This window comes from Hydractinia symbiolongicarpus, chromosome 3 (genome assembly GCF_029227915.1).
Source record: "Hydractinia symbiolongicarpus strain clone_291-10 chromosome 3, HSymV2.1, whole genome shotgun sequence".
Taxonomy (NCBI): domain Eukaryota; kingdom Metazoa; phylum Cnidaria; class Hydrozoa; order Anthoathecata; family Hydractiniidae; genus Hydractinia; species Hydractinia symbiolongicarpus.
This window is the reverse complement of record NC_079877.1, coordinates 11,313,709-11,340,218: the sequence shown is the minus strand read 5'-3', so window position 1 is coordinate 11,340,218 and position 26,510 is coordinate 11,313,709. Positions and strand designations below refer to the sequence as shown.

Genomic DNA, 26,510 nt, shown 5'->3' with positions numbered 1-26,510 from the left:
ATTTAGGTTACGCGGAAATGCTTATACACTGATCCTTTTAACCATTGAAAGTTGTAAAACATTTAAATGCTATCGCTGCAAAAATAAATTTCCGAGAAAATAAGTTCATGTGAGTATTCAACCTCGATCCCAGGTCCTGTAGCGTTTTTTGTTACAATAACTTGGCTAGACGCAATGTCTGTCCACGTTTGAATAGCAATTGTTTGTGAATACATTTATTATACTGGTCTATCTGAGTCTGCTCTTAAACAAATAAAAGTTGAGAAAAACATAATTCAAATGCATGTTTAATATTGTTTTCCTGAAAATTTATAAACTAACATAAATAGTCAATATTTGACCTATGCGGTCCTTCTTTTCTTTCCTACCAGGATGCGCGAGCACATATGGAACTTTGTAAACACATGCAACTCATCTACAAGTTCTTGGTTATGGCACGATACTTATCCGTTAAAACAAAGATTTTTTGTTATATATCTTCTTTACAAGAGTGACTCGGAGTGAAATTACTTAACGACAAGATTTTTGCAGGATTTTTTAATAGAAACAAAATTTACAGGATTTTCATGGCGGGCATGTTGTCTTTCTATGGTATTCGAGACCTTATGTTCGGAAATAGCTAAAAATAAAAAAATAAGAAATATTTCGCAAAACGATTATTTTTAAAAAATTAATTGTATTTACAAGTATAATATACGAATAACACACAAACTGGACGAGTTAATTTTTACGGTACACGGATGTTCAAATTTATACTCAAGACAGTAAATCTGCTGTTTGTATCACAAAGAAACGAAGTTGGAAAGTTTATTATCTAATGCTATGCATTGAGCTAATGTTAGGTCGATCAGCTGCTTTTTTGGTGGGTCGTGTCTTCTTTTGATCAGGCTCAAAACATCTCCATAGACGTAAAGTTTCATCAGCTCCTGCAGACGCGACGAGGTGACCATTTGGTGACATTGTCACATTCAATATGCGACCGGTGTGTCCTAAAAAATATTGTGTTTGCAAAAAATATTTGACATCTGTAAATGGTGTTCTTTCCTTATTTTCCAAGCATTCCTGGAATTTTTTGAACTAACATTTGACATTTTCCCTATTTATTAGCTATTTTGTCAGTACAGATATGCTATCGGAACACCTTGTTTTCCCTAAAATTGTAAATATGATAAAAACACATTGATAGAACAGGTGGTAAAATATTAATGATGATTCTTTTAAAAACTGAAATTTAGTCAATAGATTGAAATAAAAAAAGTTCTGATTGGCCATATAAATCTGAAATTCTTGAAATTCTTTAACACATCAAAGAAAATGCTATTTCTGACGAGTGGTGAAACTGATAAACGGAATTTGAAATATTCGCAATTTCGAGACTAATGAAACCAAGTAAAATAAAATTTGAGAAAATTAATTTTCGTCCCTTAACCAAACTTGTCAGTGAGGGTCAACGAACTTAGGACCAATAAGGTATAATCGATAAGGTATAATCAAAACTACACTGCCACATCAGACACAGCGGTAGCAATAGAATAAAACAAATTACAAACCTGTCAATTCTGTTTCTCGAACCATACTAGGGTACTTCCAAATAGTCATTTGACTCCCATGGGAGCAAAGAATTTCCTTATATGTGCCAGACCATAAAATTCCAGACACCTAAGGAAAGTCATATCACATTAGACAGCAGATCAAAACGGATCAACTAATAAAATAAACACAGCTGAGCAGTTGGCAATCAAAAACTATAGATATGGTCTCAGAGTATCGTAAAAATCGTTTTTTTAAACACTTTGATCATCTTTTTCTTTTTCAGGGTTCTTTTGTTATACATTAAAGTTCCTAAATACACAGATGCAAGTCATACATTAAAGTTCCTAAATACACAGATACGAGGGAGTATCAAGGCGAATTTGTATTTCTACAAATTTTCTACAAATTATTTCCCAATACAATTTATTCAAATTGCATCTTAATAATGCTTTCTTTTAGACATACAAAAAATTTTCTTTGTGCCGTTGAGTAAAAGCGACAAATGTCCTGCCAATCGGCTGTAAGGTGTTATCCTCTTCTGAAAATTTAAGTGGAAACCGTTTAGCAATGACAAACAAATGCATCCTTGTCAGTAACTTATATACCTGAGACATAGTGTCATGGCTTTGAAGACACGCTCCAGTCCCAGCGTTCCAAATTCGTACATGTCGATCTAGTGTACCTCCACCAGATGCGAGGATGTTCCGCTGCCATGGACACCAAGCGACGGCCTAAAGAAATAAAACAAGTTAGAACGTTTCTAATTACCGTTATGCAGGTCAGTATTTATTTGTGAAGAGAACGGCTTAATGAACCAAGCATTCCTTCTTTATTTCTCAGCAACAAGCTTAAACAAATCGTGCAATGAACCGTGGTATCTTAAGGTTTATTCCATGTTTTTTAAAACAAAACAAAAAAAGGTTAAAATGCAAATAAAAGCAACATGCTCAAGGCTATAAAAATAATGTTTCCTCCGCTAGGGTGAGAGCTTTAACACCGAACCAGTGGTCCGAATTTTATTACATTTATTTTTTTAAAGCATACCTATTTACCACAGACATGAATTTTTAATTTTTCTTATAATATCACGCTCTGAAATAAGGCACTTAAGTAAAAAAAACAACTACAAATTGATAACCAACGCATCTGTTCCGTTACCTTAACTGCAGCCATATGTTCACATAAGGAATGCATCGGTGTTGTGACTTCATATGGTCGCTGTGCAGAAGATGTTTCTGTGGAAGCTATATCCCAAATGTTCAAGATATTATCGTTGCCACCACTGGCTAGTAATTTGCCATTAGGTGCCCATTCTAAACCACAGACCTCTTGTGAGTGGTGAAGAAACGATGAAACATGATGTTCCGCTACTCTGACGTCATGATTAAATATGGCACCTGATCTTGCCCCACTAGAAAAAAAGAGATTATGGCTTTCGAATTGATGGAATTTATTATTCCAGGAAGGCGAAAAATTAAATTCTCCTTATATATTATAAGTTATTAGTTAATTTAAAGTTTAACAACATATTTAACTAATAGGCAATGCAAAGCTGTATTTAATATTCTTTTTCGCCTGTTTGATTACGCACAAAAAATTAGTATCGACCTGATACGGTTAACTTAACGTGAATTGTACCGATTCTACTATGTCAGCCCATATTTATAGACTTTGTTTCTGTAAACAACTAACTTTTATTTGTTATTTGATTTGCGTTATTATACTGTTTTATTTGTAAGTCCCTTGAGCTTCTGCGTTAACATCACAGGTATGTAAAACTTTGAGAAAGAAAAGTACAGCTTATTGTCTCAAAATGATCAAACCTTGTGAGAAGATGTTCGTTCCAATCCAAGCAACCAACTCTAGATGCATGACCAGTCATTGCGCGAACCCTCTTACATGATTCTGCATCCCACAACTAATAATAAAAAGTCAAAAAAGAAAATAAATATTTTCGGCCCCCTGGTATGCACTTATTAATAGAATCAATGTTTTAAATATTAGAAAAAAGCCATTTTAATGTTAAATTTGAAATTTACGTCATTTCCCTATGTCAGTGCTGGTATAGCTTAGGTTGTTATCCTGTTCACACAAATTGTAATTGTGAACACGCAAGGACCCTTTACAGGCAGGATGACACCTTACACTTTCACATTATTAGATTTACACTTTATGTTCACACTTTTCACTACTTTGACATCAGTGACAAAACTTCCTTTTCTGGTCTATGACTCTCAACAAAGATCTAAGGAGTGAAAAAAAAAGGTTTACTTCAATAACTCCATTTGAGAGTCCAACAGCTAGAATTGCACCATCTCCAATCCAGCGGACACTTGTGATAACTAAATTATCATCAGTTATTGGATTATCTCCAAACAACTCATCAACAGCACCACTTTCCGAATTCCATAAATAGATTGCATTATATAAAGGGACAGCAATTAAACCGTTGTTACCCCAATGCAACAAGTTTAAATCTAAAAAACAGAATAAAAAAATTAAAGAAAAAGAAGTATAAAAAAAGTTAAATATTCATGGTGACCAAAGAAGTTTTGCAATTTACCAAGATAAAATTGTTTCGTATTCTAAGAGATTCTACGAAAAAACAACCAACCTAAATTTCTAAATTTCAATTCTAAATTTCAGAATTCTAAAACTTTTTAAGTACTTTTTTGTTAAAATTTTCAGGATTTTCTATAAAAAATCAGATGTATGTATATACACGAAGTAAGCAAACTTACAATAATCATCAACGATTTCAGGAGCATCCAAAATTTTGTCAGGTACTGAAGGAATATGTCGAGTGGATTTAAATTTTAATGGTGTGGGTCTACTTTTGGTGTATAACATCTTCATCGCAACTTCTCCTGTTACACAGATGAGACAAACGTACAAAAATTTTGTCAGTAATATTATTATACTAGTCCATAAAGCCCAGGGAAAAATCCACTTACCAAGATTGTCCCTAGTTACCTATGCTGTGTAAAATGAGTGACGTCACCACCTTGGTTCCAAGTTATTTGGCATTGCAATAATTTAAATTATTGAGTGCTACATACACTCTACACTTTCTAAGATTTGATTTGTTATCTTTGTGTTATGGAACTGTACATACCTTCTTTGTTTTGAGGAGCTTTTATTTTCATTTGTAAAATTCTGGATCCAAGCTGATCAGCGTCGCCATTAAGATTTTGTTTCATGCGCTCAGAATATTCCTCTTCACCGCTTGATTCATTTTCATCCTTTTCAGGTTTAAGAAGCAAGTGATGACTTTGCTATATAAAAATTATCTAGTAAAAGAATAGTTACACAGCAGCCCTTAATCTCTGGGGAATTCCAGCTATGGGCTAACTAAAAGCCACTATTTTGTTGTCATAAGCATTTATTCTGATTGTATCCACTACACCGAAATTAATTTATTTAAGATTCAGAGAAATGCTCAGAACAAAAAATATATATTTTATAAAACACCATAAGAGATTTTCGCATTTTCGCATCAACAATTAATTTCAAATGAGCATACTTTCTCACTCGTGTGTCTCCATTAAAGTTTCCAAGGAATTGTGTTTTTTTTTCAAAATAATTACTTGCCAAAGATATCCATTACACCTGATCAAATCTTTAAAAACATTTGCCTAATGGCACCCTATTTTTGATGATCATTATATCAAAATTCTGTTACTTAGGTGATATGTTGGGCAGTGAAGGGGGTGTTGGAAGAAGTGTTACTTGCAGGATAGGTTCTGCTTGGAAAAAGTTCAGAGATTACTTCCTTTGTTGACTAGCAGAGTCCTGTCAATTGAGGTAAAAGGTAGGTTGTATGAGGCCTGTGTAAGAAGTGTTATGTTGTACGTAGTGAGACATGGGCAGTGAAGCAGGAAGATCTTGACCGTTTAGAAAGGAATGATATGAGAATGGTTAGGTGGATGTGTAACGCCAGTCTGAGAGACAGAAAGAGTTCAGATGAGCTAAGAAGGAGGCTAAGTCTCCGTAGAATTAAAGATGTTATCCAGATAAGAAGATTGAATTGGCTGGGGCACTTGGAAAGAATGGAGGATAATTGGGTAACAAAGTGTAGAGACTTAATAGTTCCTGGGGCAAAGCCCAGAGGCAGACTGAGAAAGACTTGGCAGGAGGTTATAAGGACAGACTTGATACAGAGGAAGTTTAGATCTAACACAGTCTAGATCAGATTGGAAGAGGGTCATTAATATACTCCGTCCAAACCATGCTAGCATGGAAAACGGACGTTAAGCCGAGAATGATGATGATGATGACTAAATATACTGAAAGTCACAATTGACTTGTGAGGGTAAGTATATCAGTGCATTCTTGCCAAAATTTCTTCCAAATGATGTCCTAAACAATTCTTAGATTAAGATACAAAATTTCTTTCTTTTAAAGGTGTCAGAGATTGAAATAACCACCAGATACTGGGCATTGTCCATTAAAAAATGTTTTGTCTTGCAATATATTTTCGAGCTTAGCATGTAGAAAAATCTTCAAGTTAAAACTTGCTTGTGATATAACATATTTTATTATTATTTATGGAACATGATTTATGTAATGTTTCTCTTGCTTTCAGCAATTATTAAAAGCATTTATATAAAAATTTTCCAACTAATTTTCCTAGGCCATTTAAAGCATTGTTCTTTAAGCCTTGTGGTAACAACAAGTGTTTTTTGATACAAAACCTTGAAATGATTCTGATGGGTATTTTCATGCTATCCAAACCCTTCCAAATTTTCCCAAACAGCATTATTCCAAGCCTCTGTAATGTTCACTGATCCTTTTCTGACTATTCACAGGGTCCAAATCATGGGTTAATCCAGGAAATTACTTTGGGCATCAGTAATCCCTTAAATTCTCTTTCAACCCTTTCAGGAAAAGAGAAACTCAATTTGTTTGTATCAAACAGTTAATATTTTAAAGAGAACCTACAAAATCTAGAACTGTTACCACCACATTTTTTCCCATCTATCATTACAAGTAGTAATGCAGTTTTTATTTTTCTATTTTGGGTGTCCAAATTGGATGTCCCCAAAATTGGTATAACAATGTCTGAATTGACCTGTATTAGTCCCTGCGAATTAGAAATATAAAGTCAGTTTGCTAAAAATTTGCTGACTGTAGAAAAAAAACCCTCTTCGCAATTGTAGTCTGGGAGCATTGTAGGCCACTTGTCATGATTTCTTCATGATGCTTATTTTGTTGCACAACAATTATGTAAATAGGTGAAATAAATGATTGATGAAGAAATGGAATTCACAATTTTAACTTTCTTTTGTTTTTTAACTTTCTTTTTCTTAAAAATTAAAAGTTGAACATGTTCAACTTTTAATTTTTTAATGACATTTTTTCTATTGTTTTAAATCGAATCCATTGTTTTCACACACGTGCTTGTTGCACACGATATAGTCTTAGGCGTAAACATTTTTGAAAACAAATATTTGAACAAGATAATTCACCCGAGAATAGAGACGCAATTCTATAAGATTAAGGAGCTCATCAAAAATATTCGGTGGCATTCTTGAAAATCGCGTATACTCTGAGTTCATACATAAGAATATTGTAGATGCCAAGTTCAGTTCGCCTATTTAATCACGGCCTCACCAATACATTTCTTTGCTTTCTCTTATCTTTTTTAAAAATATAAATAACAACAGCAGCTGCCATTTCTTCTTTAGAGTTCATGTTGCTAAGAAAACATGCTAAGTTTCATGTTTTTAATAATAGTGTATTCGCGCCAAAATTTGTCATATTTAATGTCATTGGAATGTATCATTGAAAAATGATCAATGAAAAATGATAGTATATTTCAGCCTTTACAAGCAGAAGAAAAAGACTGCGCAAAAAGTAGATTTAATTTCACACCCAGTTTTACTAATGCTACTGAAGCCAAGGGAATAGGACATAAATGGCCTAATCGGAAAAATGCTTTGGTAAATTATCAAAATATATGAAGAAAATAATTTTTCATAAACTTTTAGATTCCTTTCGGTTTTATTTTAAATATTTCACACAAAGTGCTTCTGTTTGGGGAAAAAGAAGGACAAAAGAACTTACTTGAACATTCATTAGAGAACGATTGGGTATGAATCTATCATACATAGAACCTTCTGTGCCAGCACCATTCTTCTTGATATTTGGTGTTTTGTTGCCAGGGGTTCTTGCAGTTGCATTCCTAGAAGCTGTTCTTTTATGTGGTGTTCGTGCTGTTGCTTTGTTTGCAGATATTGGAGAGAGTGGTTCCCTTATTTCTCCCTTCATTAATGCCATCTTTCGGTCTGCCATTTTGTTTTTTGTTATATTCTAAGAATAACCAAAATGGAAGGCGCTTAACTATAGTCGTTATATAAAATACTCACAATTTTCCTATAGCTAGCTAGCCAGCATAACCTTCCATATAAATGACTTGCTATCTTGATAAATTTTTGTTTTTATTTTTTTGGCAGACAAAACAAAGCAATTCAATTGCCTAATAATTCTTTTTAGAAGACCTGATTCATTAAAAAACTATTTGCCCAAAGCTTAAAGAAAGTCATCTATTACATGAACGTCGACCAAGGTTTGAATTAGCAAAATGCGAAGCGATTTTGAAAATTAAAAGAAATGCAACGCGACTTCTTGGTATTTTTTGCATTTATGCAAAACACATTACATGCAAATTTAACCCATGAAATATTCCCTAAAAATCTTTAAATTGTCGTAAGAAACAACTACTTTAATCGGATAAATTTTAGCGAGATTTATTTTAGTGCATATTAGCGAGTACGAAAAATCTTGATATTTTTTTATTTATTTTTGCGAATCGCCGTTTCAGAAAATTTCGCGTTGATTATTTTTAGCGAATCGCTATTTTTGAAAATTTCTCATGGATTAATTTTAGCGAGTGCTATATTTTGAAGAAAAATATTTAATGCCCAAACTATTTCCTGAAAGCCGACCTAAGAATGAAAGCAAGAAAAATGATTTTTTAAGGGAAATTTCATTAACTTTTAAATTAGATGTTTTCCTTTAGAGTGACGTCATTCTGTGAAACATTTTTAACATTTTGAATGACGTCATACTTTAAACAATAGTGTTGAGAAAAATTTGAAAATGTTGTGAGACGTTGTTCGAGATTTTTATCTTTTGTTAATTACTAAAAAAATGTCAAAATTACAAATCTTCTTCGTCATCAAATTTATCAAAAATACTAAATGCGTTCCGTTCTGGGCATTCCCATTCGTCACTGTCGCTGTCAGCTTCTTCTTCATTGCGTCTTTGGTATCCTTCAATTTCATCTATTGCCAGGCTTCAGATGGCATTCATATTTGTGTCCACTGTCGAATCCATAATATCATCTATAATAGGGTAAATGTCACTGAATGGATCCAATGTTGGTAATTCCTTCAAGCCAAGACGAACCATGTCAGCTAATCCTGAAGCATTCCATCCATTTTCAATGACTGTCTTTCCATCAGCAGACATCATGTAATTGTAGAAGTCGACGATCCATACTGCGTGAATGGGTTTGAGTGTTGATAAGCGCAGCTTTATGTCTACATCTTCCAGTACCTTCCCGCTATCTAACTGTTGTGTAATCTGATCTGAATACCATTTATTGAACTTTTAGGCCATGAAACGTTTGGCTCTTTCGTTGACAGTGAGGTCCAAAGGTTGGTAATATCTTGTCACGTTAGGTGGTACGTTTGTTACTAGAATGTTGTTTTCCTCGAATATTTTGCTGATATCTGTTGTCATTTGTCCAGTGAAGTCGTCCATAATAACAAGAGCCTTTTGTTTGGACTCCAAACCCAGGGTTATTCTTTCCTTCTTGGCATATGGGATGATGATTTCTTTAAACAATTTAATGGATTCATTGCTATTAGAAAAATGCTTTTCATTTACACTCATTGAGCGGATTTGAACCATTGAATCGAATTGCCCTAGCAAGGTCTTTACCTATGTTTACCTTTGGATGGGGGGTTGTTGTCTCGACACCTGTCTTCCTTTGCATAGATGAAAGTTCATAAATATTGAGAGTTACAAAATTCTTGTTGGACAAAGGCACAAGAATGACGGCAGTTTTAGATAATAGTTTTAGATTGACTTGTGTAATATTTTTCGTTTTTAACAATAGATTACATAAACTGACAGTAAAAACATTTCTTAGAAAATTTAAACTATATATTTGGCTTAAAACTTACCTCCCACTTTAAAAAAAATATTTGAAAATCAACTAAAAATATTGTACTAATTACGAAAAGAAAAAATTTCTTTTGTACTTAATTTGATTTGTTCGCAAGATATTCGTTGTTGAAGTTGTAAAATATTAGCTGGAGAAGAAGCTTCGTGCCAGTCGCCATCTTGTGTCCTGATTGTAGATAAATTCCTTCACAGGAGGGCTTGTGACGTCAACTCCCGGATGATAATTTCGCTGACTCAGCTGTTGGCCCATGTTTTTATATATACAAAGCGGTTTGATATATGACAAAGCGGTTGTTGTTTTTTCAACATTTGTAATGGGTACTGAATTCTTAACAGGAAAGAATGAACCCTAACTTGACACAAAAAATAAATTAAAATACATTAATATAAGAAATGAAAAAATAAAGAAAAAAGAAGAATCAACAATGCACACAAAACAAAATAAAATCCCATAAATCCCCTGTCTAGTGTGCAACAATATAATAGAAAAGTCTTAGACGCAACGTAGAAGAGCGAGTACCTATACCAGAATTTTTATATGGCCTAATGCAAAGACAAGTAGACAGAGATTTAGAATTGCCAAAGCCTTTTTTGCCAACGTTGATCAAAACATTCTAGTGATCAAAACTCGACTTTGAAAGGGTGTCGACTCTGTTAATGAGTACACGCAGCTTGTTTTTTCTTGCCTGTTTGAAGACTGGAAAAGGAATGCTTTCCAGCGCTACTTCTATTATTCTTATTAGAAAAAACCATAGCACAAAAACATATTTTATAATTATTAACAAAATTAATCTTAGTTGCAATAATTTACTCTTCTTCTTTTTCTCTGAGTTATCGTTTTGCGGCAACATGTTCAGGGGACCTTTTTTGCCATCCAAGAGATGACGTCAAACTGGGTTTAATCAGAAAAAAAAATAATCAAAAAATGGCGAGAAGGAAGTATGCTGTAAACACAAGAAAATGTGGCTTTATATTAGCTTTTTATTATTTCAAATTTTACTTAATAAATGTTAAATTACAAATTCTCAACATAATATAAACAGAATAAAATGAACTTTTTTAAACTAGGAGGTTAGCTTTAACACGCTCCCTTATAAGTTTCGCAAAAATCGTAAAAAAAATCCAAAAAAAACAAGGAAACTGAATTTATTTTAGCGAATCGCGTTTTTGAAAAATTTAGCGTGGATTAATTGAGCGATTTGTCGATTTGACGTGTTTTCGGAAGATTAATTTTAGTGAAAATGGAAAAAACTTGCTAAAACGCTAACTTTAGTTTTGCTAAAATTTCTCCGATTAAAGTATGACTTATTTGTAGCTATGTCTTGTGCATTTCACATCACCTTGTTGAACCTCTGCAGATTATCTATAGCAAGGCTACTATATATATTTTAATGCATGAGTTGGAGATTGTTGGAGATTGACTGAAAATGGCTTACTACTGCGAAAAAGGGGCCATGATGATGGTAAGCCTATACATTCCTCAAAAAAAAGAATGAAATAATTAACACAAAATCACTTCTTCGCCACTTTCGTCCGGATTTACAAGAAAATATGACTAGATTCATATACTTTCAAAGTCCCTTATAGAAAGGTATCTGACACCATTTGTCCATCTTTCTTGACATGAAACCCGAGAAAAATTCGTTCCCTCTTTTTTTTAAATCCATTGTTTGGTACATCAAGGTAATTTTTTATTTATTTATTTATTGTTTTATGCGGTTTTTCCTGCGAATCGCCCTTAAACAACGCCGGAACAATGACCCGGCTGGACGACACCACACGACCGATAGATTATCAGTCGAACAAAAACATACTCAAATTTCGAGAAGCTGATTAGTTGTAGACTTAGAAAGCAGGCTCCTTCTAAAAACGCGCCAAGATGGTTTAATTAAAAACGATTTAAGTTTGCTGGTGCCCACCGAGGACGTTGAGGTTCTCGCGCCTTTCCTCCAACCTTGGCGGTTTTTAATCTTGTCTTGATGTCTCAGCTGGCGGGAAAGCAAAAATGGTTTTCGGGGCCCGTTGTTGTGTATCACACAACTTTTGGGTAAATGTCAAAGTTTTCTTCCTGAGATCCTGATATCTGATATGTCTGGTTTACCCTTCCCTCTATCCCACTTTTCTATTCCCTTCTCCCTCTTGCACAACATTATTGAACCACGTCTTTTTAGTAGTAATAATTTATTCATCAATAGACAAAAAGTACATGATTTTATAGAAAAATGATTATATAAGTATTGTTGTAAATAAGTCTATTGAAAGGAGATCACCACAAAGCAAAATAGCTTAAATTAAAGTGGTGACAGGACATCACAAAAGGACAAAATACAAGACAGCACTGGGACTAATACAAAACACAAAAAAGGTAGGAGTTTATGTAGATAAGACTAGTCAAATAGGAATTTACCAAGAAAAATCAGTTGTTGATTAGCACGAGTGTGTTGATCATGAGAAAAGTTAATGGAAAAAGTATCTTTGATAGTGTCAGGAAGGCTATTATGAGCTAAGTTGTGCAGAAAAATAATTATTTGCATAGAGATCATGTCGGGAAACTTAAGAAGTCCTAGATTGGAGTAAAATGAACTGAGTGGTGTGTAGGGAGTACCAAAAGAAATGAGTCGGATAGCGTGATATTGGAGAATTTCAATACGATGTGTACGATAACTTTTTTGACCACAAACTTGTGAACAGTATAAAATACGTGAATAAAAGATGGCATAGTAAATCAGCAGGAGTATATTTTTGGGGAGAAGGTGACGGATTTTGGCTAGAGCTCCATTAGCTTTCTTTAGACTAATAATGGTATTTTTAATTTGTGATTTCCAGATTAGTTCAGAGTCCAGAATGATTCCAAGATATTTGACTTGATCACTACGTGGCGCCGTAGATTAGTGGTTATAGCTCTCGTACTCTGTGAGGGGACCGCGGTTCGATTCCTCTTGACGGCAATTCAACATGGGCGAGTGAATGTTGCCATAGCCCTGGGTTAACCCAAGCCACGTGAGGGAAAATTTGGGAGATGGCTCCATGTGTGTTGCCAGGAGTTGTCTAGCCCTCATTGGGTCTGCGAAGCTCAAAACGAGCATTAAATACTCTAGGACTCTCCATCTAAGTCATGGCCCCTCCTGAAAATAATAGACAGGGTATATCCCTCGATATTAGTGAGGCTAGCCATGTAAATTATGCACATCTATCTATCTAGCATTTCCTAATGGTGGAAAACTTTCCAACAGCTGTTAAGTTATCAGCAAAAGCTACCAATTTCTCATCAATATCAGCAATATTTTTCATTCTATCGAGTAATGGTGTGAGTCCTATTGCGTAAATGACCATCCCCAACAGGTCGCCTTGAGTTGTACCTTCTCTTGAACTCAGTTCAGTTTCATCAACCACAAAAGTCTTGCAGGCTATAATAGCAGTTGTTAATGTATATTGCTAGAATTTGGCAAATGATCTTGGTATTATGAAGTGTTGCATTACGGTTCAAGCTATTGAATTTTTTGCAGCATCAACTAATAATACAGATTCAGCTTCTTCACTAGAGTATACATCTATCATTGCTTGTATAGCAGATTCATGACCGGAGAACAGGCCGACTTATTGTGTAACAGTTAAAAAATATAATTTGGCGCTTATAATTAACAAAATATAATCAGGCCAAGCCGGTTTATGTACAACATAAACCGGCTTGGCCTGATACAATCTCATTTGTTACTTAAAAAACGAACATAACCAGGCTGACTTATGTACGACAGTCTAATATTGTTTGAGACTTATAGAACGAACAGAATCTGGGCAGGCCCGCTTATGTTTTTATATTATTTTTCTCTTATGGAACGAACATAATTTTTATATCATTCATCATCACTTCTGACAAGCAAATAGCCCTGGTGGCAAAGTTGTTGTTGTTCTCAAATGAAACGAATTCCCATGTTTAATAACTTTTCACCAAACCTAATTCCCGCAAAATGATAAATTTAGGTCATCCCAAGAATTCAATTCCTGCGAAAAATAAAAATAAACCCACCCATTCACAAAATCTAGTTGCTTCAAAATATATTATGTTAGAATGTACTCACAAGAGGAGTTTATACTAAGAATTACGTTGAGATTTTTTTTAACCTAGTTTTCAATAGTGTTTTATCCTGCAGTGCAGAGAAAATAACGTGGAGTTTTTTTTTTCTGTCGCCATGTCTAGTTTTAAATGGTGTTCTATCTTGGAGAGAAAAATGTCATGTAACAATAAATCGTCAATGGTTCATTCACAAAAGTTTAAAGGAAATGTCAATCACAGCCTGCCTAAGTCAGCCATTTTATCCAGGGTTCACAATCCGTTCACCACGACATAATCAGGTAAAAAAACATAATTGGGCCATGCGTATATAATCCGGCTGTCCTGTTTATAAACACGCCGTTTTCGCAATCTGGGCAGAACAAAACCACATGGGCTGTCAGGTAACTCCTTTTAAAAAAAACTTAAAATTTCACCCGGAGAAACCTGAATCAACCCTAAGAATTTTTTTAAACATTTATTACTATGTACTAATTTATTCTTGTAATGTCGAGCAAGAGTAGTGGAAGAGTTCTGAAAAGAACTGTTTTTTATATTGTATATTTATTTGATAAATAGCTGTAATAAAATTCCACAAATAATAAACTGAGAGAAAAACGAAAAATAGCACATTCCTTCTTCTTGACAAAATTTAAATAAAAACAATAAGCTCGCATGCCTTGCATTTTGAACGGGCCCACACTTTTCCTGGCGGTTTCAAAAAGTTAATTAGAAGTTGCGAAAAGTGGTTTAAATTAAATGGGTGCTGGTACATACAACAAGTTGCCAAAAGATAATAGAAAAGAAAAATGTTATGTAACGTTAAAAAGAAATTGAAGCAATACTATAGTTAGGTGTATGTTATGAAATTTTGTTTCTTTGTTTTCTAGACGTGTCCTATTTGAGTAGCGGCTTTACTCAAGTTTGTGTCCACACTCAATCATTTTCTCTGCCCTTTGTTTCACATTGTCTTCTATTTTTTCCCATATTGTTTTTTTTTTAGATTTTATTAAATATTAACTATTTTTGAGCTATTTTTAAACAGGACACATTTGTAAAGCAGATATTTTAACTGAAATATTTTATCCTGGATAAATTTGATAAATAAATAAATACAGACGAAAACCTTGAAAAACAGGAAAAATGCTCACGGCCACCCTGACATATGGCACTTTTAGCAAGTCGGCACCCTCTTGTGTGGCAAGTGAATGTCTAGAGTCAAGTCTCGTGTAGCTGTGTTGTTGATCAACTGATAAAACTTTAAATTCTAGCACTTGCCTATATCAGATTACTTGTTCCTATGAATAAAATGTCTTTCTAAGCAAAAAAAAATTGTTTCTTATTTCACATAAAAAGTCAACAACATAATATTTGGCACTTTCTTCCACAGTTCCTTTATGATTTATTTTAAATTTTGTTATCCATTTTATCTCAGCAATCACAGTGTATTTGTAGCTATGAAAAGGGTATATTTGTGTATCTTATTGTATTTTGCATTTTGACTGACTACCTATTGCTTAAAAGTAGCAATGAGAAAAAGAAAATATATTGTATCATAAACCAAGGAAGAAAGAAAAAAAATCCATCCACCCAGGACCATACAGCTATTTAAAAAGCTATTTGTTGATATTTTCCAAAGATACGATACTTCTTATTTTAGTACAAATGCCAACATTACGATCTCAAATAAATAAATTACCAACTACAAACATGCAAACGGCAACAAAAGAGAAAAAACAATGGATTATGATTGGATCTAGTAAGTAATGTCAAAATTGTGTAGGCCATGGTTTTATTTCATACTTGTAGACCATTGTCAGTTATAAGTCCTGTTTGCAAAAAGGGAAATTGTTCCCAAGTCAAAAAATAAAAAATAGTCCTTTTTGAGATGCTATATATAATCATTTTTTACGTCTATTTTATTTTATCTTATTTATCTTATTCATAAGCAGAGATTTGCACCTTGTACACTTAAAGCACACACAAACATAGGGACTAATCTAGACCTGAATTTTATGACCTTCTAGAGACCCATGCTAGCGTGGTAAGACATGTTATATCACAATTTTTACCAAAAGTTTTATTGCAAAAGAGCACAGTGAAGATTTTATTGGTTTGTTCACGCTTAGAGAGCCAAAGAAAACTTTGGACGATGGGTTTCTTTGTTTCCTCAAAAAATTATTTTTCATAAACTGTCCGTCATAAAAAAGCATTTCATTCCAGCAAGGGGAAAGTTTTTAATAAAACTGTTGACATCATGATGTTGAAATAATAATCTATCAAAAGTTTTGACACTGAAAGAATAACCAGTTTTCAGATATTATAGTTTTACTAATAAATTTTTTTTTTTTATAATAGCTACACTTATGCTTTATCCTGTTTTCTACTCTGCCTTCCTTGACTTCTCAATTTTCTTTATTTCAAAAAATCTTGTGGAATCAATCCTACCAAATGAAAAACGTCTGCCAATATTAAGTAATGTAACCTCTCAGTTTATATTGTTAATCTTTTTGTAAGAAGAAGAATTGTTTTTCTTCTACATCTTAATTTGATTGATGCATTTATGTTGATGGGTCTCACCAAGAAACATTTTCCTTGCATTTCGAGAACCCGTATTTGTATCTTTTTCATTCCATTTTTAGAAGGAGTATGCAAATAATTTTGTGCAGTTGTTTGCAATTTGAAAATGCAAGCTCTTGTAACAAGTACTTGTATTTTCTTGCAAACTTGTGACCGCACAAGTTTACATAAAATCCTTAAATTCATCTTTAAAGACCTATTGAGTAAATTTTGACTATATGGTTCCTCAAAAAATTATTTTTTGATCTCTTTTCTTTACCCTATTTACAACAAATACTACTTTCTCAATGATTAATTTTTAACAATTTAAGAATGTGCTGGTTTCATGAATTTAAAAGCAAAATCAGTTCAGGCCGAAAACTTTATGCCTTACTGTAAAAAGTATTGAAACACAGGTAAAGGCGAACTGATTGAATTTTAGTTTCCATTTTTTTATTTAGATGATATGCTGATGGATGACAATCACGAAAAATCATTTCATAAGATACCACATCCACATAATGGTATTTTTTTCATCAACTGTATTTTGTTTAAAATAACTTTGGGATCTATTTTTGGAAGATGTATGGCAGTAGGAGATCCTCTTGAACTCAGTCTGACAAGTGATATTTCCTAAAGCAGAAAATAAAGTTTATTTAAACCTGTAAAAGAAAGCTAAGTGCTTGAAGTAAATACCAGGTTGAAGTTTTCGTAGATGTTCCATCAAGAAACACTTCCATATCAAGTTCTAATATTTCAGGTGTTCCAAGTTTGTTTCTGTTTTATGAGAAAAAAGTTTATGAATTAATGAAGTTCAAAGAAGAATATAGATCTTGGTTTATTGACGATTCAGTGCAAAAAGGTAAACTTGGATGGCTTTAAATTTGTAGTATTATTTTTGCAAAATTTCTGAAATTATATATAAACTATTATATTAAGATGAAAAAATAATTTTAGTTATTCCAGCATTAATGATGTTTCAACCTTTTTCAATTTGGAAATGCTTTCCATGAGTTTCGCATGTTCTGGTTTTGAAAGATGAACTTTAATGATTGTCGCTTAACGATCGGGGTTTAGATAGTGAAGCGGTCTCCTCTATTACAAAGCAATTTGGAGATCGAAATAAAAGTTTTCGTTGTTTTGAAAGATAGTGTTAAGAATTTAAAAATCCTGGAAGTAAATGTGCTTTCAGTTAATTTTCCTCTTGGATCAGAGTATGAAGATAATACAAAAGCTATATTTTAAAAAAGGTGGCTGAAAAAAGAACACCGTTCAAGCCATCGTCCGATAGAAAGAAAATAGTGGAAAATTTGTAAAAAAATTGCATTATTTAGGCTTTTAAATATTATAAAAAAGTCGCCAAATTAACAGCATTTTGATTAACGAGTCATGAAATTAACAGTCTTTAAATTAACACTGCATTTAATTAACGGTCATTGAATTAACGTGAATTTTAGTTATTTTCATTGAATGTTATTTTCATGGAATAAGGTATAAAATTACTCTTAGACAATCGCAGGATGAGCAGTTAAGCATTCCCTCACTCCGTCATTCAGAATGCAATTTTTTACATGCCTCTGGACTTATGTCACACAAGTTCGCAGAAAGTCCTACTCGAAACAACAATCGTAGGATTACTTCATTCTTAGGGAATATCTCAAAAACCAAAGCTTACCAATATAAAAAAAAAATTAACACAGTTTATATTTACCATAGTGAAGATTTTAAGCCCAACTTGTTATCAATCGTTAGTTCTCCTTTAAGCTATTTATTTATTTATTGTATCTACATTAGATGGAGCATTGCACATAGTCACACCTGTTGATCCTCTATTTTTGGTTCTGCCATATTTTGAAAAAGCTGCAGAAAAGGTAACACTACTATTCGTTGCATATCGTTGCGGATATTGTCATTGTGGTTATCGTAGCTTTTCTTAGTCTCCTTGGTTTAATTCTTATTATGCGACTCTTAGGTATCATTTTGTATTTTTAAGTGTCCCTGCACATGTTTCAGTGCATCTACGTAGGTGTTTGTTAATGAATGTAAATTTCGATTTCTAAGTAACAAAAAGCTGTGCCTTACACCCTCACAAATTCTGTAATTACTTTATGATAAAAGGTTTTTTTTTTACATTTACTGTTTGTGTTGAAAAAAATTCATTTCGCTCTGCTTACACACAGGATCAATACACAACTTTAGATAACATATTACATGACGACAACCACAATATTGGTCTTGCTAAATTGGAACATTGTGTTGATAAAGAGATGTTGCAGAATATTTGTACGTGCAAGGGTGATGATGACTTTACAGCATATAAGTTGAACGAAGACAAAATATTAGAGTGGCTGTCCAAAAAGGTTAGTCATTTACCGCACCTAATGTGGATGTTTTTCTTACTTAATTTTATAGATGAGGTACGAATATTCATAAAATACTGTATACGCACTCACATCCTAACTACCAAGAAAAAAAGGACCACATAGACCGAATTTGTTATTTACACTAATTTAGAGATTTATAGGAATAAATGATTAAAAATGCATTCAAATTGTTTTTCTCAACTTTATCTTCTGTCTAAGGGCAGACTCTAAATATTTTATCACCATTTATTTTACACTAATATCTTTGATCATAATTGTCTTTTGTTTATGTTTTATGCCTGTGCAAGGAAAATCAAAACATATCACGCCACAACTCATCTATTTTATTAATGTTAGTTTTGCTAATGAATTAATGTCTAAGTACAACACGTTTACAAACATTTCCTAAGAAATTATTTTTTCTCAGAAAATTATTTTTAGATTTGTTTATTAGCTTCCTCTAAAATTATTTAGCAATTCAATTTCACACAATTAATATAGCTTTTAATTGCAGAATCATTTTGATTTAAACCATTATTTGTATAGTTATGAGTGTGGTGCTTGTTAGATTTTTAAAATAATCAAAAATCATAATGTTTATATTCAGATGTTGAGTAATCATTCATTAAAGCGTTCATTTGAATTGTACAGAACTGAAGTGTAATGATTATTATTACATTTGAAAATATTGAAATGATAAAAGTGAAGTGCATGCAGCAACTAATTCTAATCAAGATTGATAAATGAACTTGACTTGTTTGAGGGCGTTATTAAACTGCAATTTGACATATAAATACTCAAATTATTCTCTGAATTTACATCGTTACTTATAAAATCTTAAAATGTTGGTCTAAATTTTGTTATCAAAAAAGGCTTGGCAATGAAAGACAATTCTTTAAAACGTATCCACGTCTTATGCATATGTTAATGTCAAACTATGAGCTGTGATGTAATTTATATAAAGTGATGTAAAAACTGTTGTTCATTTAGTGAGAAATGTTTACTATATGTTTTATTAATTGTTATTTTAAAGGTTCATAAGTTGTCACTACATCTTCAAAAGTCAAGCATCAATGTATGTCCAGGTGCACAGTTATCAAGTTTTGTTAAATCATCAACAGGAAAGAAAAGTGAAGGTATCTATTGAAGTATTAAAGAATTGTGCAAAATATTTCCCTGTAAACCAGTCGTATCGGTTTTCGCACCAATGTGACTGTAAACGGATATTTTAATGTTCATTTTAATAATGCATTAAAAAAAAGAAATCAGCCTCGAACAATCACGAGGGGCTTATTTTAAACTTTTTGTTATTAATATATACAGACAAATGTACGTCGGTATATTTATGCTCGAATAGGGAAACGTTTTAAATGTAGCGATGTGTCAGTTTTCCATGTATATGTATTTTCAGATGATTGTTTGAGGTATGCATGGACAACCATTTCGGATTACATCACGTCTAGTTGGTCTGAGAAATTGAAAGATAAGCTGAGGTACCTGTCGAGTAATATTTTTTTATTGAAATTCATTACATATAAATTTAACTTTGCTTCTTCTTGTAATGTAGTATAAAAGATGCAATAAAGTTAGTTAAAGAGGATGATGGTACGCCGCCAGCGAAGGTAAATGTTTTGCATTCTAGATTCTTTTGTGTACATAATGTTGTGTGTTCAAATTGTAATCTTTTTCCAGACTGTTTGTGATGATGGTCAAGTTTTCTGAAATAACAACAGACCTACATGAGTTGTAGGTTTGTGGCTCGATTCCTACCCATTTCCAGGCAATATGTTAACAACAAAGTAAGAGGAGGTGGTGGGGGGTGGCATCACCAAATTTTAGAAAATTTAATATTTTAACACATTCGCACCACCAATGTTAAAAAGTAATCTTGAAAATCCACCACTTCAATTACAACCCTTCGAAATTAAAAAGCATTGCAAGGATTGCTTGGAACACAAGAAAGGATTAACCGTCTGACAATAAGTCAGGATAAGGGTATTGTGTTCTAAGGTGGTCTGATAAAACAATTTGAACGAAAAACTAGCCCCTCTCCCCAAGCTATTACCCACTTTAATTTATTAACACTATTCCGATTTCAAGAAAATAACCACTCCTTTCTCCATAATCTTCCTTCTCAATAAGCTCCCTTTTTAATAAGCCTTCTATAATCAGGTTACCAAAAGTAGTACTTTTTTTTTGGGGGGGGGGGTGGAGGGAATGAATTGACTTCTAATCTGATGTGGAGGGTTAGCACGCCTTATTTCCAAATAGACCAATGTGAGTGTTTGTCGATATAAAGTTTAAATAAAAAAAAATTAAAGCATAAGATAGACAAAAAAAGGAACCTAAGCATATCCTGAGCTAGAACGGTACTACAACTGTAAACGCAAAGTGTGCCAATATTTTCTCTGTTAAAAGAATTTCTGGGTGTATTAACCTAAATGCATGGGAAAAGCAAAGATTTCTAGCCTTTCTCCCCAGTAAAAGCAGACTACAGCACAAGGCTAATAAAATGGTGACATGCTTAGCGTGGCAAAAATTTTGATTGTCTGTTACAGAACAACCTTTACTTTCGACAACAGGCTAAGGATAATTTAGGCTTTGCTCACACTTAAATATATTCTGTGATCACAATACACTGACTGCTTTCTTTCAATTTAAAAGTACAGGTATTTTGCAGAAGATACTTGTTTTAACTAGTATAAACTTGTTGCAGAAATATTTCTACCCACGCCTGTTATTTAGAAACAAAAGTTAAACAGCAATACTGAATGTTTGGAGGATTATCGAGATCATTCTGGTAAAAAGACCAAGGTACATTAAGATAAATTTTTTCTCACAAGCTTCTCCAGAAATATACTAAAAAAAATTATGAGCTACACTTTTTTTATAGAAATGAATTCTTATTTTTTTCACAAAAAAAATCTGAACAAATCTGAAATTGTTTTATTTTGCTCTTAAAATTTCGAGCATTTTGTTTATCTCGCGGTCATTCATTAGTCTTAGTACCAGCATTGCAAAATCTCAACAATTGTGTCAGCGAAAATTACCGCCTGGAAAGATGCATTTTGTGTGGCTTTTTTAGTAAAATTTAAGCCAGTATTTTATTATTTTAGCTTCATTGTTTTTCTAATTGTATAATTTAAAGTGAAATCTGAGAAAACAATAATTTAACTTGCTCATAATTTCGCGTTTAGAAATCTGCTACAAAATTGACGTCACAGCAGAAGTCGCTGTTAAAAGTCAACAAAAAAGGAATGAAATCCATGACAAGCTTTTTTAAAAGCACTCCAAAAAAATGACGATTGTTTTTAAATGTACGCCGTGTGATTGACACGAAACTTAACGAAGCCTGTTCTTCGGGTGTTGCTTAGAAAAATGCCATCTTCATGTGGTCGTAATGCCGAGAAATCATATGGAATGTTCCCTGTTTTACGTTATGAAAACAATTTTATCCTGTATACAAAAAAATGAATCTTTAATTCCAAGATTGTAAATATATGTAAAAAGTGTAACTTTTTTGCGTAAAGATAAAGATCTAGCTTTTCGGACAAAAGGACACTCGTTCCAGTCTCCTAACTGGTAAATGGTAAAGGAGAACTAAAGGTTGTTAACAAATTGTGCTCGAAATGTTCATTATATGAACTGTGTAAATGTTTTTATATTTGTGAGCTTTGGTTCTCGAGAAATTAAGGTCGAAGCGGTTAAATTTCTAACGTGTGTGACGTAATTCCTCGGGGGATGTAAACAAACGCATTCTGAACGGGAAAAACTGTGTTCCTGTAATTGTCTGGAAGTAATTATATTCATCATGTTTTGAAATAAATATTCGCAGAATATAAAAATGTTTTGCTATCATAAATATAGTATTGGACTGGAGTATTACGTGTGTTCGAATTTAATTGCCACTTTGTAGTGTTAATTGCCACTGCATCATTTTTCTGCCATCTTATTTTGTCTTATTTTATAATGTGAATTTTGTAGCCCAATCCACATGCAGGAACATATTTTCGTAAGCGCTAAAACCAAAATCATTCATTCTCTTTATTATATATAAATCTTACGTACATGCGGCATTGCCTTAAAACGTGTCATAACCAACAATTTCCTTTATTTTATTCCTAAACTTGTTGTCGTAAAGAGCTTACGATCAAAAAGAAGAACAAAAACATTCGAATTGATGTCGCACAACAATAGAAATGGTCAGTTCGAGTTATTCGAGGTTCTAGTTAACCGAAGTTTTTAAAATTATTCACGAAAGTTTAAGGGACTCAAGAAAATGGTTCAAAATAATGAATTCGAGTTATCTGGTATTCGAGTTACAGCATGGTAACTGTAGTTTTATACAGCAAAAGCATCAGCTAGTTCTCTCGCTGATGTTTTCCACGCACCTTCTACAATGTTAAAAAAAATAAACTTTCCTGTCTCTAGTTTTATGTAACTTTACACTCGCCGAAATTGTCCATTTTTAAAGCAGTTACTTCTGGTTACTTTTATTTATTATATGATGATTTTTAACTTGAAGTACGACCTGCTGATCATGACGAGTTTCTAATTAGTCCTTTAGGCCCAAAATCTCTCACGACATTACTAATGATGAAGTAATTATTTAGTTAGCTTAACGAATGGTATAAGTTGCTACAACAGCGGACAGTGGAGATACTTCGAGGTATACACGAATATATTTTTTACAATCAAGTTCCTATTGGTCTGAAAATAAAACGAATTCTTATTAGCCCTTCCGAAAAAAACGATCCAAACGCCCAGGTTAAATAAAATATCCCGGACTCTGCGCGTCCAGGCTCACCGCCCGAACAAACATATTTTAATTCCTTAATTAGAGAGACAACGAAAACAGTCAAGTTTTTATTTCTTTACCTGTTTCATGAAAAATTCTTAAAAATTATTTTTCCTACGAGGTTATTTTTCTACTAGAATTTTTAAATCACTGAGTATACGAAAATTAAATCACTGAGAATACAATATAATCAACCAAGTTGGATTTTGTTCGATAATAGCGGCGACCATTAATGAAATCATCGATTTTGAGGGACAAAACTTGGACACAAAACAATTAAAAAAATAATATTTTTTATGCAATATTGTATTCGTGATATGTAAGTATGTTTTAATTATAAAAAAATATATATAGTAGATTTTCTCGTTAGTTCCCCTTCTTGTAGGTCCGCGCGAGAAAACACAGACGTTGGCTATCCAACGTTAGCTAAGCTTCGAAACAAGACTGTATTTAATAACAATATTTTATGCAACGCTACCCACAGTTTCAAGTACGGCTCAGCGTTAACCTTGTCTCTAGGGTTTTTTACGCTGAAAAGGACGTTGGCGCGACTCGGTATTTCGGTTTTGTGCAGTCGAACCAAGTCTTTGTCAAGACGTGCGACTAGCTGACTCAGTCAAAAAGTAAAAATTCCACGCGGCATATCTAAACGGCTGCCGGATTTCTTGTAAATGCAAAATGCTCTATGGGCGGGGGACGGTTGGAAGATAATAAAGGGCATAAAACTGCTCAAATGAGCCAATTTTGTTGTTTTTGCTTGTCTTTTTCATTGTAAATAAGTCCACATAATGTGGAGACTGGTTTTTAAAAAGTCGATGTGATTGTCATAACAGGTGTTACGCCGCGACGTTTTTGCAAACCGGTATGAAATCTATGATAATCAGACTGAATATTGTTGCATCTTCCAGCGGCTGTTTTATCAAATTTTATTTGTTTTCGTTTTCTGGGTAAATATTGATATGGATCTGTCACTGTCATTCTTGTTGATAATGCTAGTGATCCTGCAATAAAAAATTTATTTATCTATTAAAATTTCGATCATTCTCGCAACCACCGATAGCTCAGTTGGTAGAGCGGAGGACTGTAGAAGTTCTAGTGTCAGATATCCTTAGGTCGCTGGTTCAAATCCGGCTCGGTGGAAAATTTTGTTTTCTTTCGTATTTCAAGATTTGGTTTTTTTGAAAATATACTTTTCTTTAAAACATCTAAAACTGTTATTTTAAGACATCTAAGAATTTTATTTAGTTAAAACAAAAAAAATTGTAAATAATTTTTGGTAAAATTAAAAACTTGAAAAAAGTTATGGAGAACCCGGGTATCGATCCCGGTACCTTCCGAATGCGAATCGGACGCTCTACCATCTGAGCTAGTTCCCCTGTGGTGATCATACGTTATATGCTTTATTTAAAAACGTTAATCACTATCGCAATTATACAAATTATCTTAAACCTGGCAACCAATGATCTTCAATTTGTTTGAAGTTTTCGCCTGGAACAATTCCAATAGCCGGAAAATCTTTTGATTTATTTTTTCCATACCGCGTTTTACAAATCATTGAGGCTTGTTTTTCAAACGTGTTTTTCTTGCAAGTTTCGAGTCCCACCATCGATGCATCAGGTGGAACACCTAAAACATGCGCGAACAAAACATAACCTTCAAAGCAGTTTAAGAAACACCCTCTTCCAACATGACTGACTTAGCATTTGTACTATTACAACCCTATCCAGATGAACACAAAGATTTGTAATAATGTAGTTAGCGATATCTGTTCTTGAATGATCAGCTACAATAACACAAAGACTACTGGTTTTTTTGGCTCGGAGAAAAATGTCGGTACGTTTCGTTTGCCTAGAAAAAATTCTAGATCCGCCCCTGAAATACTGAAGCCTGGGGCAAAAAGACTAAGTATTTTTATACAGGAATGGCGGCTGATCTTTCACACTGTAATATACCTCGAACGTGGCCTAATAATGACTCTCTCTCAATCAAAGATCAAGACTCAGCTATGTAGAAAAATTCGCAGTGTTTTTATATCTTATAATTTTATGTCAGTCCTCCTACTTTATTACACACCTAATTTGAATTTCGCTTAAAGCACAACCATCGTCCTCAGGGCCTTTCACTTTCTGACAGTCTCGGCGAGAAATGGCAGTGGGGACAGCCACAAAATTTCTGACTGATAACTAATACCTTACTTGTTTGATTATCTTTGTCTGTTTTAGTGTTACATATTACATCAGCCTTCTTCATACTCGCTATACAGTGTGCGTTGACGACAAGGGAGAGATTTCCAGGCGGCAGGGAAAGACGTTTTGGATAGACTTTACTGAAGTCTTTTCCTTCAAAGTCTGCTTGATACGACGTTTTGTAGCTTGATCTACTAATCGTAGAAGAAAGATGACAGAGTTCATCAGCAACAGGGATGTGACGACGATGAATATGTTGCAGCGGTCGCGAAAAGTTACTATGTCGCGAAAAGTTAGTGTATTGCGAAAAGTTATTGCGTCGCGAATATCTATGACTCATGGTGGGCATTTATCACGACTCTCCCACCCTAGCATGATTCAACAAACGTCTCTTTATTATACGAAGAATTTGACGTCATTAACTGTACTCTTCTGAAACGGGTTTGGAAACTGTTTTGAAATAAAAACACTTTTTATTGAAATGATTATTATAAAGTGCCCAAGAATGAATAAAAGAAACCCTCCCCGATATTACAGAATAGTATTTGGCAGTGTTCAAAATTCACCATGTTTGTTTAGTTTCGGCTTTAGCGAAACCTCATATAGCGGATATACTTTTAAAAGCTTCTTCCGTCTTCATACATTTCTCAGAAAAGACGGTCTAACTCTTATACCTTTGTGTACGGAAGCTCATTGGTGCCATATTTTGCTGGTGTTTTTAAAAGTGGAGCAAACTATTTTTTCGTTTGCTTCTGTATTTAGAACCACGAGCAAACAAGAAAAAAAAAGAGTTTTCTTGTGTTTTTATAACACAATCGCTCCAGGAA

At 33.4% G+C, this 26,510-nt stretch overlaps 3 protein-coding genes and 2 non-coding genes across 5 annotated transcripts; 2 read left to right on the top strand and 3 right to left on the bottom strand.

Annotated features, from left to right (window-relative positions):
- Positions 1 to 643: 643 nt before the first annotated feature.
- Positions 644 to 7,863, bottom strand: LOC130635710 (cell division cycle protein 20 homolog). Its single transcript, XM_057445150.1, has 9 exons — positions 7,600 to 7,863; positions 4,649 to 4,808; positions 4,275 to 4,400; positions 3,805 to 4,010; positions 3,357 to 3,451; positions 2,692 to 2,944; positions 2,139 to 2,264; positions 1,551 to 1,659; positions 644 to 989 (listed from the first exon to the last, which is right to left on the bottom strand). The coding sequence occupies exons 1-9, from the start codon at positions 7,825 to 7,827 to the stop codon at positions 811 to 813; spliced, it is 1,482 nt and encodes a 493-aa protein (XP_057301133.1). The 5' UTR covers positions 7,828 to 7,863; the 3' UTR covers positions 644 to 810.
- A 7,226-nt stretch (positions 7,864 to 15,089) lies between these two features.
- Positions 15,090 to 22,418, top strand: LOC130635711 (ribonuclease H2 subunit B-like). Its single transcript, XM_057445151.1, has 10 exons — positions 15,090 to 15,536; positions 16,798 to 16,860; positions 17,097 to 17,198; positions 18,131 to 18,207; positions 18,517 to 18,696; positions 19,733 to 19,835; positions 20,111 to 20,192; positions 20,267 to 20,321; positions 21,445 to 21,513; positions 21,897 to 22,418. Exons 1-10 carry the CDS (start codon positions 15,443 to 15,445, stop codon positions 21,999 to 22,001), a joined length of 930 nt encoding a protein of 309 aa, XP_057301134.1. The 5' UTR covers positions 15,090 to 15,442; the 3' UTR covers positions 22,002 to 22,418.
- Positions 22,419 to 24,547: 2,129 nt separating this feature from the next.
- On the top strand, positions 24,548 to 24,637 carry Trnay-gua (transfer RNA tyrosine (anticodon GUA)). The gene is given in 2 exon segments: positions 24,548 to 24,584; positions 24,602 to 24,637. It is a non-coding gene; the product is annotated as a tRNA-Tyr (tRNA).
- A 36-nt stretch (positions 24,638 to 24,673) lies between these two features.
- Positions 24,674 to 26,023, bottom strand: LOC130636831 (uncharacterized). The gene is made up of 2 exons (XM_057446680.1): positions 25,693 to 26,023; positions 24,674 to 25,123 (listed from the first exon to the last, which is right to left on the bottom strand). The coding sequence occupies exons 1-2, from the start codon at positions 26,021 to 26,023 to the stop codon at positions 24,936 to 24,938; spliced, it is 519 nt and encodes a 172-aa protein (XP_057302663.1). The 3' UTR covers positions 24,674 to 24,935.
- Positions 24,801 to 24,873, bottom strand: Trnaa-cgc (transfer RNA alanine (anticodon CGC)). Its single transcript has one exon. It is a non-coding gene; the product is annotated as a tRNA-Ala (tRNA).
- Positions 26,024 to 26,510: the final 487 nt, after the last annotated feature.

Excerpts from the sequence above, each read along its gene's own strand:
- LOC130635710 (XM_057445150.1), bottom strand. The coding sequence starts at position 7,827 with ATGGCAGACCGAAAGATGGCATTAATGAAGGGAGAAATAAGGGAACCA. Across the intron at positions 4,401-4,648 it reads AGCTCCTCAAAACAAAGAAG|GAGAAGTTGCGATGAAGATG; the intron begins GTATGTACAGTT and ends TCTGTGTAACAG. Across the intron at positions 4,011-4,274 it reads TGAAATCGTTGATGATTATT|ATTTAAACTTGTTGCATTGG; the intron begins GTAAGTTTGCTT and ends TCTGTTTTTTAG.
- LOC130635711 (XM_057445151.1), top strand. The coding sequence starts at position 15,443 with ATGCCAACATTACGATCTCAAATAAATAAATTACCAACTACAAACATG. Across the intron at positions 16,861-17,096 it reads GATACCACATCCACATAATG|GTGTTCCAAGTTTGTTTCTG; the intron begins GTATTTTTTTCA and ends CTAATATTTCAG. Across the intron at positions 21,514-21,896 it reads ATTCTGGTAAAAAGACCAAG|AAATCTGCTACAAAATTGAC; the intron begins GTACATTAAGAT and ends TTTCGCGTTTAG.
- LOC130636831 (XM_057446680.1), bottom strand. The coding sequence starts at position 26,023 with ATGAGTCATAGATATTCGCGACGCAATAACTTTTCGCAATACACTAAC. Across the intron at positions 25,124-25,692 it reads AGACAAAGATAATCAAACAA|GTGTTCCACCTGATGCATCG; the intron begins GTAAGGTATTAG and ends CGCATGTTTTAG.